Source organism: Bombus vancouverensis, chromosome 9 (genome assembly GCF_051014615.1).
Source record: "Bombus vancouverensis nearcticus chromosome 9, iyBomVanc1_principal, whole genome shotgun sequence".
Taxonomy (NCBI): domain Eukaryota; kingdom Metazoa; phylum Arthropoda; class Insecta; order Hymenoptera; family Apidae; genus Bombus; species Bombus vancouverensis.
In genome coordinates, this window is record NC_134919.1 from 12,396,709 (window position 1) to 12,410,917 (window position 14,209).

Consider the following 14,209-nt stretch of genomic DNA (forward strand, 5'->3'; position numbering starts at 1 on the left):
TCGTTATTTTGTATCTTACAAGATAATATGCTATATGCAAGCATTATCTGGTGGCGGAACTATGGACTACTCTAAACGTAACTAGTGCCGTAACATATACATATTTATGAATGACATGTAACTGCATTTCGTATGTGATATTATTGTGTTTCCTTATGTTAACATATTCTTAACAAAAATATGTAATATGTAAAAGTGCTTAAAGTGATACTACTATTTTTATAAAGTATTTACTCTAGATTTAATGGAAAGCATTTTGGAGACATGGAAGGTATTTATTATATACAATTGTTTCCATTGAATAGATACATATATTTCTATCTCATCAAAAGATGATTTAATTTGAAATTAAAATTTTATAATGTTTACAATGATTCAATAAACAATTATCATAAAATGCATTTTATTGTTGGATTGATTTCATGATTCTTCAAATAATATTGTAACATGCATTGTGTTTTTTTGATTGATTTTATTGTTCTTGATATTATTTTTTCTTAATATTACTACTCTTTCATCTTAATGTTACTTTATCATTAGTAATATTATTGTCATTTTGTAATAATAGTCATTCCTTTCAGATACAATTACTATGACAACCTTACAAAAGAAAAATAAAGAAGTTAAGCTTTAAAAAATTCTGGTAAAAAATTAAAGAAAAATCTATCCAAATATGTATTTAAAAAACATTATTTAATAACGTCATAGTCAAGGTTACATCGCAAAGGGTGTTGTATTCTGTTAGTATACATGCTGATTCATACATCAATTCTGATAATTTATTTATGATACTTTTATGAACTTTCAATGACATTCTATAACTCATTCGATTATGTATGCGAAGCATATGCACTATGTCATTGATTAATTTAAAATAAAAGATCTTTAAAAAAATGTAGATATTTAACATTTAAAAATGGGAAATAACATCAGAAATTTTGGCTTGCTTTTATATAAAAATTTAATAGTTAGGAAGAGACATTGGAAAACAACAATATTTTTACAATGTTCGGTACCTATTGCTTTATTTGTATTGATACAAGCTGTCAGAGATTTTAGTGTACAACCACCTCGTGTAATCAATGGAAGTACATATTATCCTATAGAAAATAAAGAACAGTTAACAGTAATAAATAGAGATTACACATTTTTATATTATGTACCACACAATACATACACAGAAAGTATTTTGGAAGATATAAGAATATGTATGACACTCTCATATGAAAATGTAGTTGGTTTTTTAACTGAAGATGATATGATCAATGCTTACACAACATTACAAGCCAAATCTCCTAGTGTGGAAGTATTAGGACTTGTGTTTGAGCAATATAATACAACTAATATAAAGTACAAAATCAGACATCCTTTCAAAATTCCAAATGTATTATTTCAAAATATGTTTGATCAACCTGCATATGATGCACGTGCTCTATATGTAAATGCCATACCATTTGTACCATTACAAATGTGTGTTGATGAAGCTTTGATAGATCGCACAGTATCATATTCTTCAATGGATTGGAAGGTATTACATGTATATAATATTAAGTAATCAGCACTATCAATACCTTACATTATTTGTTCTATTCATTTTAGGTGTCAATACAAAAAATGCCTTATCCACCTTATATTAAAATAGATGAATCTGATACAATATTAAGACTGGTGATATGTATGTTTGCAGTCATTGCTTTCTTAATTCCACTTTGTGTAGAAATAAACTATGCAACGAAGGAAAAGTACATTGGCGTAAATGTTCTGATGGCAATGAATGGGGTGAAAGAATATCAGAATTTATTAAGTTGGTTGGTCACTGGCATTGTATTCAGTATTTTTTATATAGTACCAATGATAATATTATTTAAGAATACATTTTCTGAGAAAGTTGATCCATACCTATATTATAGTAATACTTTTATATTTTGGCTAATACTTACAATGCATGTAAGTCATTTAATATCATTTGGTATGCATATTGCTGCATATTTTTCAAAACGTAAGTTCTTTTAGAAGAAATATTAAATAAAAAAAAAAATGAAAAATAACTATAATATATAATGGATCTTTTTTAGCACGTTTTGTGATAACAACATTAACAATTATTTATACTGCTTCTTTTTCACTACATGGAAATTTGATAAGGCAAGAATTCTTTTCAATAATACCATATTTGGGAATATTGTTCCCAAATATATTACTATATAGATTCCTTGAAGAAGTAAATGGATATGAGACTCAATGTGTGTAAAATACTTTTAATATTTTTTAATGCCTTGCAATTTTCTAAATATTAATTATGTGCAATTTTTAGTAACTGGTATTCAATGGTCAAACATGTTTGTTGTTGGAAACACGCAATATAATACTACTGGGTGCATCGGATTTATACTTATCTTCTCAATTATAGGTGCTTTCTTACATTTTATTCTTACTATATATATTAATGCCATACACCCAGGAAAATATGGGGTTTGTAAAGATCCACTTTACTTTTTGAAGGTAAATTTTTATTTTGTTAGAATAATTAGAATTGTTCTTGAGATGCATATATGTATGATAACAATACATTTTTTAGTATTTAAAGAAGAATAAAGTAACTTTTGATGATGATATAGAAGATTTTGATTACGGAAATATAGACAATGAAAATTTTGAACCAGTTGTAAATGGTGCACTTACTCCTGGAATTCAAATTCGTAATCTTAAAAAAACATATAAAAGTATTTGTTTACGAAAATCAGTAAGTTTTCTAACTTATTAAATTTAATTGATAAATTATTATTATTATTGTCTTTAATTAGATTGGATTAATAATAATTATTCTATAACAGAAAGTCCAAGCTTTAAAGGGAATTTCAATGGATTTATATAAAGGACAAATAACTGCTTTACTGGGACACAATGGGGCAGGGAAAACTACACTCATGTCTATTTTGACAGGTAAAAATTCACTTACTTTCGTATTGAATGTGTTTATTTAATTTCTTTGAATCAATTATTTTATAATAGGTGTAATAAGTGCAACTGAAGGAAAAGTTCTTATAAATGGTCAAAACATAGTCAAAAATTTGCAATCTATTAGAAATGATTTGGGTTTATGCCCTCAAGAAAATATGGTTTTTCCCGATTTGAGTGTATTTGAGCAATTAGAATTTTTTGGTCTAGTAAGTATAGTTGAAATTAAGTAACATTGTAAGTGTAAGAAACAATTTTTAAAAACTGAATAGTGTGTATGTGCGTTTTAGCTGAAAGGTGTAAATAAAAAGAGGAAAGAAATCAAACAAAATATTAATGTCTTACTTGAGAAGTTAAAACTGCATGAAAAAAGAGATGTTCTCCCAAGCACGTTGTCTGGAGGACAAAAAAGGAGATTGTGTCTTGGGATGGCTCTTATTGGTGATGCTAGTACTATAATTTTAGATGAACCAACGTCGGGAATGGATCCTGAAACTAGAAGAGATATATGGGATATTATATTAAAAATAAGAGGGGAAAAAACGATTTTGATCAGTACACATAATATGGAAGAGGCTGACATACTTGGAGATCGAATTGCCATTGTACATGGAGGACGATTAAAATGTTATGGCACATCGATGTTTTTGAAGAAACAGTATGGCTACGGCCATATGGAAGTTACTTTGTCAACAAAATCATGGTGCAGTCCAGATAAAGTTATAAATCAATTTGATCCAAGGACGCAACAAATAAGCGTTGATAGTGAAAAGATCGTTTTAAGCGTACCGAACACTGAAACTTTACCGCAATCTTTGGATAAAGTTGAAGGCCAGAAAAGAAATCTGGGAGTTACAGGGATTAGCGTATCACTCATCACATTGGAAGAAGTATTCTTAAAAGTAATTAAAAATGAGGACAATGGAAAACATTTGAACGAATTGTTCTGTCCTCCATCGCAAAAGGTAGAAGGATGGAGTTTATGTATGCAATCAATTTTAGCATTATATCACAAGAAATTGACGTACACTAAAAAAAATTTGAGTAACACATTATTAATATTGTTTTTGCCACTTTTGTCTGTCGTGTTAATGGGTTTAAGTTATGATACTCCTACTGATTCAACAAATATATTTCCATTAGAACTTAATATATATAGACACCCAAAAGTTCTGTATTCTTCCAAAAATGAAACTACTGGCATGATGTACGCAAATTTAATCAAATATTTTGGTGGATTTGCAGAAGAGGTAAAACAAAATACAAGCGTTACAGAAGCCCTATTGGGTAGGGCGGTCGAAAATATTGCAGAGTATCGTAATAATTACATTGTCTCTGCAGAATTTAATATTTCTGATGATGTCCTGTTTGCTAATGGTTTTTATTCTGGAATTGCAATTCATAGCATGCCCTTAACTATAAATTTATTATCAAATGCGCTAATCAAAGCTGTGGCTGGCGATGAATATTCTATTCGTGTTTCAAGTCAGAAATTACCAAGTGCTTTATCTGCAACACCACTATACATGATAGAAACCGATTCTCTAACGAGAGTATTGGTCTTTTGTTGTTTCTTCTTTCCAACTGTTGCACTTTTCATCATTCATCCTTTCCAGGAAATGGAAAGCAAAATAAAGCAACTCCAGAGAATGACGGGAATTAGCTCTTTTTCATACTGGCTTACTATGTTTACTTTCGATTTATTAGTTCTTACAGTATCCATATTTATTATCATAATAGGATCTTATATTATGGATGTTATTTTGGATATACGATTATACTACAAGATAGAAATATGTAAGATAATACAATATTAACAATTATTACATGTGCTAAGAATTGAATCTCATAATATTGTTGTTGTTTTTTTTTAGTGATAATGATATTATTGCTATTGCTTTTTGGCATAAATTCTTTATTTATATCGTATATCTTCAGTTTTATAAATAAATCGAGAAATACTATAGTAACTATTTTATCTATTGTACCAATTGGATTGGGTAAGTTATACTGCACTATGGAATGGTAAAGAAATGAAAAATACGAAATGGACAAGCTAATATTTTTTTTTTTTAATATTCTAGTTTTATTACATTATCTCCTTCAGGAAGTGCTTGGTAGTTTTCCATGGTTGAAAATTCTTTACTCTATCCAAAAAGGAATATTTTATCTGATGCCTCACATAAGCCTATTTAATGGTCAATTATCTTTCTTCATCATAGCTCTGCAAAATGCGAGATGTCGTCGATTACCAAATCGACTGCAAGAGGTAGTTTGCATGGGTATTCCGGATATTTGTTGTGGTACGAATGTATTAATTATTTTAATAAAATTTGTAAGTTAATGATATGTAATATAATTGAAGTTTTCCTTAGGTTTGGACTGTGCAGATGGAGTATGCAAGAACCAGCTTTCTTACTTCTCTGATTATGATTTTAAAATGAGTTTAAAAAATTGCATTATATACCTATCTCTCACTCCGTTAATGTATTTTGCTATACTTATTATTTTAGAGGAACGATTACCTCATAAATTCTATGCTAAAATATTCAGTCAAAATTTAAGAGATCCATGCAATATACAAGATGATCAAGTGAAAAAGGAAAAGCATACAGTGGCAATAGAAATCAGAAAATTACAAAACCGTGGTATAGTATTTTACGAATATTTTTTTTAGTGAAATGGAGATGAGAAATTGAATGAAAATTTACATTATATCGATAGGTGCATCGAAGAAAATGAACGAGGAACCAACTAAAACAATTCCTACTATCGAAAATAATTGCATAGAAAGCCCAAATAACAACGATAGCCTGTTCTTAGTTTATGAATTAAGTAAATATTACGGAAAGTTGATGGCAGTACAGGAAATTAGTTTCCGTGTGAAGCAACGAGAATGCTTTGGATTGCTTGGCGTTAATGGCGCTGGGAAGAGCACCACATTTAGAATGTTGACTGGTGAAGAAATACCAAACAGTGGAACTATGTACTTAGGAAAATCAGAAATTCATACTGATAGAAAAAACGTAATATATCATTTCTTTTGCATTCCTCCCAGTTTTGCTATTTCTACTATATATTATATATGAATTTTTCACATAGTATCTTGCTCAAATGGGATATTGTCCACAAACTGATGCATTGCTCAATTCCTTGAATTCATTCGATCATTTGCGACTTTTTGCATTGCTTCGCGGTATTCCCAGAGCGAAAGTGGATTTAGAAGTTAACAAATGGATTAATAGACTTAGTAAGACCTAACTGCTTTTTGAATTTACTTCGAGTAGTCATCATGCAGATTTACAATTGTGTTTGTCATATTAGATTTAAATTCTTGTATGCATCAACCGAGCGGTACTTATAGCGGAGGGAATAAACGACGATTGAACATTGCTATGGCACTTATTGGAAATCCAACTCTTGTTCTTTTGGATGAACCAACTACGGGAGTCGATCCAGCAGCTAGAAGATCGCTCTGGAATATACTCCAGACCTGCCAAACAATGGGACAAGCTATTATACTCACTTCTCACAGGTACTTTATCCAACTTGACAATGCATGTTACTTAAAATTATTATATAACCATATTTGCATAAAAAAAATATTCGTAATAGCATGGAAGAATGCGAAGCTTTGTGCAACAGACTAGTCATTATGGTGAAAGGTCAATTGGTTTGCGTCGGTGCAAGTCAGGAATTGAAGCAACGATTCGGCGCTGGTTACGATATTCACGTTAAATTAAGTCCCAGCCGAACGGACGATGATGTCAGCAGTATAAAAAGTATTATAGAGTCTTCTCTAACGTGTGAACTGAGGGATGAGAATTTGGTAATAATTCTGAACTAATGTGGAAGATTTGTAAATGTATTTCTGTATAAGTCTTCACTGATTTCATGTTCCAATTCGCAGGGGCTTATCGCGTATCATGTGAGTGATATTAAAACGACATGGGAGAAGATGTATAATACAATGAATGATTTAAAAGCGCAATATAGTTGTATCGATGATTATGCTGTTTTGTCAGCTACATTAGAACAACTTTTCATTCAGTTCGCTAGAGGAACTGAATTGACAAAAGCGCTTACTGTGGATTCCACTACTCAGACCACTAATGTATAAATACCGTCAGATATTTTAACAAGTCTTTCAGTTAAATAAATGTAAATGTATCTAATTTTTTTCTAATACGTGGTTTTACGTTGTAGTTTGTGAATCTTAAACACATAGCAAATGTTAATTAAGTTATTTATTTCAAGATGTACGTTTGAATCACAAAAGAATATTTTTAAAGACTTGTGCTGACATTATTGTAATTTATTCATTGCAATTATTATAATTTGAAATATAATATTTATTTATATCAATAAATAATACTTAAAAAGTCGAATAAATATTATATTTCCCATGAACAGGAGCCAATGACGACAACATTGTCAAAAGGAAAGTGAAAAGTTCGAATATTAATATAGGAAAAAAGAAAGAACATCGTAAATAAGGTTCTCACATTTTATATAAATAAGAAAGTTACATAAACGATATATTCTTATGTACATACGTCCGCCTTTAAATGATATTACTGTAATGGAACAAGATTGATCGTGTAATACGTAATGACTTGTGCGGTGTCGTCTAATAATGGTATCCGCCCGAGCTTGTTTGGTACGAGTTTGGACCCTGATAAGGTCCACCACCGCCGCCACCTCCTCGGCCGGCGCCACCACCACCACCTCCACCGCCTCCGTCTATTAATAAAAAGAAATCAATTTAATCAAAACAAATACGCAAAATTATTTTAATAATTAAATTATCACGATCACAAAAAAGTGCTTTCTTTCTAAATTTCTTTCTTCAGATAGTTCTAACGTCTACTCAGAGATTCACGAAACAAAATATCATCGATGAAACTCACTGTATCCACCCCCTGAAGGATATCCGGCTCCGCCACCATTACCGCCACCACCACCACCGGAAGTATCTTGATTTTCGCCTCTGGCCTCAGCCGCGAGTGCTAACTCGACGCCTCGTTGAATTTCTGGTGGAATTGGAGGTGGTGTTGGCAAATGTGCGCCTTGGGGATGGAAACCTTCTTCATCCGCGGTGTAGCTGATGCTATACTGTACACCATCAGGTCCGGTGTACGAGTATGATCCGCTCACCGCTTCCGCGTTACCTAGAAAAGCGAGACAACACGTGAATACTTGACGCAACAGGTGCTCGGCAGGATTGCACCACGTATCGAGTATTTTTGCGGCTTTCTAGCTTGTTAGAAATGATCATTGTTCGGTAATCACTCATCGCGAATTGAATTGGCCGAAATTAGGACATGTGATTACTTAGATACCTGTGGTTTTTTCGTACGATCTCTTCAGAATCTTCTTAACGTTTTACAACATCGAACAACTTACAACTTCCATAAAGATGTCGAAATATTATCAATTTTGAAAATCTCTATTTTGCAAGTAAAATACTGGCGGTAGGTAAAGATCCGAGAACAAGTTAGATGGAAGTCACATTTTAGGAGTTGCAGTGCTATTGCGTTCATCGGTTCGGTTCCATTGTAAACGGAACGATTCGAGGCCGAGCACGATGATGGATAGGAATATTCATAACAGTGAGAAATGATAGCGACGAACCGCGAAGAAAAGGAACACGAGGGATATCGCTGTTGAGAAATAAGAATGGCCCTGATCTCACCTTGCTGGTGACCCGTTTCTTGCGCACTGATACCATTTCCTGTTTCGTAGCTGAATTGGTAGTTGCCATCACCGGCATTCTGATTGTTGAACGAGACGATAGGTATCTCTTGGCCTCCTCCAGGTCCTCCTCTTGGCCCACCACCGCCTCCACCGGCTAAAGCATAAATTCAAACAAATGTTCGAAAATATCGCATAAGTAATTTAACTTGTATAAAGTCTTTATCGTTATAAAAGTACCTGAATTGCCACAGACTTTGATCGACTCGAGTACCCTTTCTATGCAACTGACTTTTAAGCAGCCCTGAGAAAGTTGATAATCGACCGGTCGTACATCGAATACAAAAAAAAAGCTAGCAAGAAGTTAGCCAGAATTTTAAGCGGTTCGAACAGAACACATCTCCTGTTCTGCCGCGTATAATCGACTTTTTATCGATCACTGTATCCGCGCAATCCACCGGGTTGCGCCATATCAGGTGAAATCCGCGAACGCACTCGAGATTAATTCGTAACTGAATGGGGCCTAATTACTTGGTCGGTCGCGACAACGCGTTGTACTAAAGGAGACACACACGAGACGCTTTGGTGTTCTTATTTTCGCAATCCAGCGAGAATTCTCACCGTCAAATCATACGTAGATTCGAGAGCGCTGTTACTGAGACCGTGCTGGTGTGTCTTCATTAAAGGAGCGCCTCGGGGGATAAAGTGATTAGACGTTTCGCGTAGTACCGTGATTTTCACTTTTCTTTCGTCCCCGTGACACGAGCCCCGGTTTCACGACATACTTTACATATTTTGATGCAACTCCGACCAACCAACTGTCTCTCATAGCGCGCGATTTCTCTCTCTTCTTGGTTCTCTACCTTTTCTAATGTATGTCTGATGTAACGTGACACAACTGTTCCACGATAATCCAAGTGATTTTCTCTACGCGCGTGTTACCGAAACGAACTATGATAAACGTTTCGGCGATTCCTTCTGTGATTGAGTAATTTGTTATGTCTAACTTTTTCTCCGGCTACAACAAGTTTTTCTCCGCGAGTTTTATGGCCATAATGATTTTAATGATGTGTGAAATGTTTGCGCTGACGAGACGTAATAGTCTTAGTCGGGACTAACGAGAAAAAAAAAAACAATATATAGCACCAGGGTACGTGTTGAACGAGTACTCTGGTTAAGTACATGTTTTCTCTTAGTTGCGTAATGCGCCAGAACAAAAAGTTGTACTCCTACATAGATCAATGATGAGACACGAGAAAGAAGAAAATAAGAGAACTCGAAAGCTTCGAGCTTCTTACTTATGCAAAGTAAAAATTTTACTGACAAATAACAGTAGGGTACTTACTGCTTATATGCTTTGTATTATTATTTCGATGATTTCATATGATCAAATATGGTATTGACTCAATGACTGTAATTGCAATATCTTTTCGCAAAAGGCATGGAATCATCATTATTGCCTTTCACTCGGTAACCTGATATTAGGATTAGATAATAAAAAGTTACGGCGATGATTTAATTCGAAAAGTCATCTATAAGGAGGCGATGATGTTTTCAATAAAACTTAATATCATCATGTAAGGGGACATTAAAGCCTAACATGGGATACTAACTATATTATTACAGTATTATAAGCTGCAATTTAGTCGCAGTATTCGCGCAAAGTACGGTAATTCATTATGGGAAGATCAATAATTCTGTCCGCTTTATCGAAAACCATCTTTGAAGTATCGAACGAAGAAAACTACGATAATTGGCAAACACGAGGAAAGACGTATTCGAAAACTACATGCAAACAAATTAAAAGATTGCTGCAATTGATTATTTCGATCATATCCAAGAATCGATTGTACGATACGCTCGATTTCACTGGATTTAATTATCGCGTATTATTATCAAATATTATCAAATATTCGATCTATCGTTGAATGCTCTACTAAAGTTTTATCTTATTATTTCTACATAATATTTCTATCTTTTCTACGTTATAAGTTGGAAAATAAAATGAAGAAATAATACTTACGTCCTCCGTAGGCACCTCCGCCTCCACCACCAAACGCACCATTACCTCCGCCGCCACCAAAACCGCCACCTCCTCCGCCACCACCGCCATATGCTCCTGGTGCACCAGGTCCACCCGGTCCACCCGGCCCACCTGGTCCGCCTGGTCCACCTGGTCTACCAGGTCCCCCAGGACCACCTGGACCACCGTGGCCACGATTCGGAGCTTGTATTAATCCTGCGCCTCCTGCGGTGCCTGCATTGCCCGGAGGAAGGTAAGTATTGTCTAGTCGGGCGGCGTGACACGTACCGACGATGGCCAACAACGCGACAGCGAGCTGTTAAAATAGTCGTCAATAACTTCAACCGTTGAAGGTACTATGCAAGTCAATTCTTTAGAATACTTGAAACGTTTGCAAAATTATTTTAGAATCGGAATAAAATATGATTTTCTCGTAGGTAATGTCACTGAAAAGATTTCCTAAGCACACTATGTCTTATTTCACCGACTCTAATCGATATTAAAAGGGAATCGTACGAACGAAATTATACATTAGCCTTTTCCTTCTTAATATTGAAAAGAATTACGTGAAGAGATGTATATAGGTAAAATTTATCGAATAGATCGCTAATTCACGCTCGACATCACTGACTCGCGACTTGCAGAATCGAGAACCGGAAGCGAAGCGTTCGAAGGTGTCACCTAGCGCGGGAGAAAATAGACGAATGCGACTCGTACCGATCTCATCTCGCTGATGTACCGTTCGATTTGTATGAAAAGCGAACCTCCCCGATGATACCGGTCGCACAATGGAACGTTCTATCGCCAAACGATGGCAATAATTGGTCTGTGCAGATTCAGGTCGAAGCAACCGCGCTTATATACCGATCCGAGGCTGGAGGATCGTCTTCCTCCCACCCAAGAGGAAGACTCTCAGAAACAGCATCGACTCTGGTGAACACCCGGTGCCGCGTCCCTCGACGAAGTTCGCGAACTCGGTTAACGAATGAGCGACGGAGAAAGAGTTCTAGGAGGCACGAAGAGTAGAAGGAAACCGAGGGAGAAGGCGGATCAAGATGAGCCTCGGTGAGAGATGTGGGATGAGGGGTGATTACGCAAGCCAGGTGATACAGATCGGCGGGCATCTCTCGTCGGACCTGAAGGTCGGCTAATCGGGTCGACATGAAAGTGAACCGAGATTGGTATGTATAAGATGTATAGGTAAGCGAAGGGACGGACGACGTAGCTAGTAAAAAAAGAAAGATTATATACCACGAGGTGGTACACTATGGTTAGTAAAAGACAATCGTTTAAACGAAAGAAAGACGAAAAGTGGTGATGTTTGATGAAGATGACCGCGGTGATGTTTCTTGTGCCGCAGATTGCGAAGTCCAACTACAATTTAAGATGCGTGAGTTCCCTCTTTGTAATTATATCGGTCATTTCGTATTCGACGTTGCTCGGTGTACACGGGGTCGCGCGACGTCATCATCATCATCCACGATAGACGGGATGGCTTATAGAGAGCAACGCATGGTCTGCAACGGCGCGCGATCATTGCGCAACTTGGTGCGTTGCGCATCAACCGTACCGATGGTACGTAATTTTATATAGATGTGAGAGCGTGTACATACACGAAAGGCCGCTCCAAATCGTTTCTAGTGTTACCGATCGGCACGTAACTTTCCGCTTAACGATTCCCCTCGGGTCACCGTACTCACGTTCTGAGGCAGACGCCTCGACGTGATCGCTTCCCAATAACCATCTTTTACCTCTCTCGTCTACGGCGCGACGCTTCGATTTTGCCTCGGAGCGGGCCAGCGTGAACAGTTTAGTTCCTTATTCAGACTTCAGACTATTCACTTTTACCGGGTCGATTTGCAGTGACGTATGTGCGCGGAGATCGGTTTAGTCTTTGCCAGGGAGAGATTTTTGGTTTCTTCACGAACAGCAGCTGCGATTAACCCCTCAGTGACCTGTTGTGCTGTCTGTATACTTCATTATCGAATGGTCCCTTTGATCTTTCTCACGAACGATAGATCAACGATGTATTTTATCGCTTTTATACGAAGTTACTTTCAGAGCTTATAATTACAAAGCTTTCCCTAGACAGTCTTCATTACCGCAGTATAGAAACGCTAATTGATGTTGCGTTATTGGTGAGAAACGTGTATTAGTGGATATGATTGCTACTCGTGAGAATGTGTTCATCTCTCTGCGTACACCGCGCAGTGCAGCGTAAGAGGGAAGAAAATCGCGCGAAAGAAAAAATGCGTTTGTACATGGAACTGAAACTGAGACACGCGCGAATTTGCAAAGTAATTCCAATCTAGAGAGCGAATGAGAGAATCGATTAGGAGTAGTCGACACTGTACATTGCATGCTTCCGATACAATCGCTTTGACATCGTGTCGAATATGTACTCTACTACACGTGTATCGCCTAAGGGTGAGTGAAATGTCTTGCGTAATCGGTCGTACTTTCTTCCTATGATGCTTATAATAAACGTTTGTGAAAGAAAGTTCCTGAATCGATGAGGTAATCCATCTCACTCCCCCAACGAGTTATCTCAGAATGCTCTTCGTAGTTATGTAAACTCTTTAATTTCTAAAATCGATTTATAGTCCCGTGGCTTTCACGGACTTGCTTTGATGGTTCGACAACGCGACTGGCACTGCGGCATAAGTAAACTCAGTTCTTCGGAAAACTATAAATCACGCCGCTCTTTCCCATGCATTTCTCATCTATTTGTTCAGCTTTTGCTCCACCAGCTTTACGACCTCGAATTTCTCAGGAAATTTCACACAAAGGAGACCCAGTGACCCTATCCGTGTTGCGCTTAGTTGACTACTAAATTCTTTAAATTCGCTTCAGGCAAGTAACTGGCACAGCTGACACTTGGATGAGGGTTAATACGCTTATCTACCGATCGCTGGTAACAAATTCGATCCGTGGAACATCGGATCTTTCAGATCTGATCCGATGAAAAAAGATACCGGGAATCGAACAGGAACGTTGGACAGAATACAGAAATCAGCGTGATTCGATGATCGATAGGATTGGTAGATTGCTAGCAATTCGAATTAGCTGATGCAGGGGTGCGGCTCTCGCAAAAAACAGGGCAATCGTGAGCCAGGGTCTCGATAATAGGATACCACGAACGTTCGAGACAATGTATACCTGGGCACGGAAAGACTAGAATGCTTTCTAAACGGATCGAGTCACCGAACACACCGATACGCTTTGAGAAGACCCAGCCCTTTGGCGCGCTATCCGCGCATTCATCTATCTTGCTGCTCGTGTTATGCCAGAGGTGAGGTTCATCGGCGAAACGCTTCATCGAGAACTGCACTCCAACAGTGGGCGCTGTCGCCAAAAAAGGATTGTGCATGAGAAGACGGGATCCTAGTCAAGTAATAAGCGATCTAATGTTGCATCGTTTTCCAAGACACCTGATCTTCCCTGTAAAACCCGAATATGGTGCTACTGCGTGATACTTTGTAAGAGAAACAAAAGATTTTTAACCTTTCCCTTATTGTTGCGCTTTTTTTAGGG

General features: G+C 36.4%; 2 protein-coding genes across 2 annotated transcripts; one reads left to right on the plus strand and one right to left on the minus strand.

Moving 5' to 3' along the window:
• The first annotated feature begins 92 nt into the window (after window positions 1-92).
• Window positions 93-7,368, plus strand: LOC117163774 (phospholipid-transporting ATPase ABCA3). Its single transcript, XM_033346441.2, has 17 exons — window positions 93-271; window positions 582-1,528; window positions 1,600-1,999; window positions 2,076-2,243; window positions 2,315-2,502; window positions 2,579-2,743; window positions 2,835-2,943; window positions 3,013-3,167; window positions 3,249-4,755; window positions 4,833-4,958; window positions 5,043-5,261; window positions 5,334-5,606; window positions 5,683-5,984; window positions 6,061-6,208; window positions 6,283-6,493; window positions 6,574-6,787; window positions 6,869-7,368. Exons 2-17 carry the CDS (start codon window positions 917-919, stop codon window positions 7,076-7,078), a joined length of 5,007 nt encoding a protein of 1,668 aa, XP_033202332.2. The 5' UTR covers window positions 93-271; window positions 582-916; the 3' UTR covers window positions 7,079-7,368.
• Window positions 7,369-7,460: 92 nt separating this feature from the next.
• LOC117163787 (uncharacterized) lies at window positions 7,461-11,472 on the minus strand. Its single transcript, XM_033346487.2, has 5 exons — window positions 11,393-11,472; window positions 10,676-10,991; window positions 8,654-8,809; window positions 7,869-8,129; window positions 7,461-7,701 (listed from the first exon to the last, which is right to left on the minus strand). The coding sequence occupies exons 1-5, from the start codon at window positions 11,399-11,401 to the stop codon at window positions 7,589-7,591; spliced, it is 855 nt and encodes a 284-aa protein (XP_033202378.1). The 5' UTR covers window positions 11,402-11,472; the 3' UTR covers window positions 7,461-7,588.
• Between the last annotated feature and the right edge of the window lie 2,737 nt (window positions 11,473-14,209).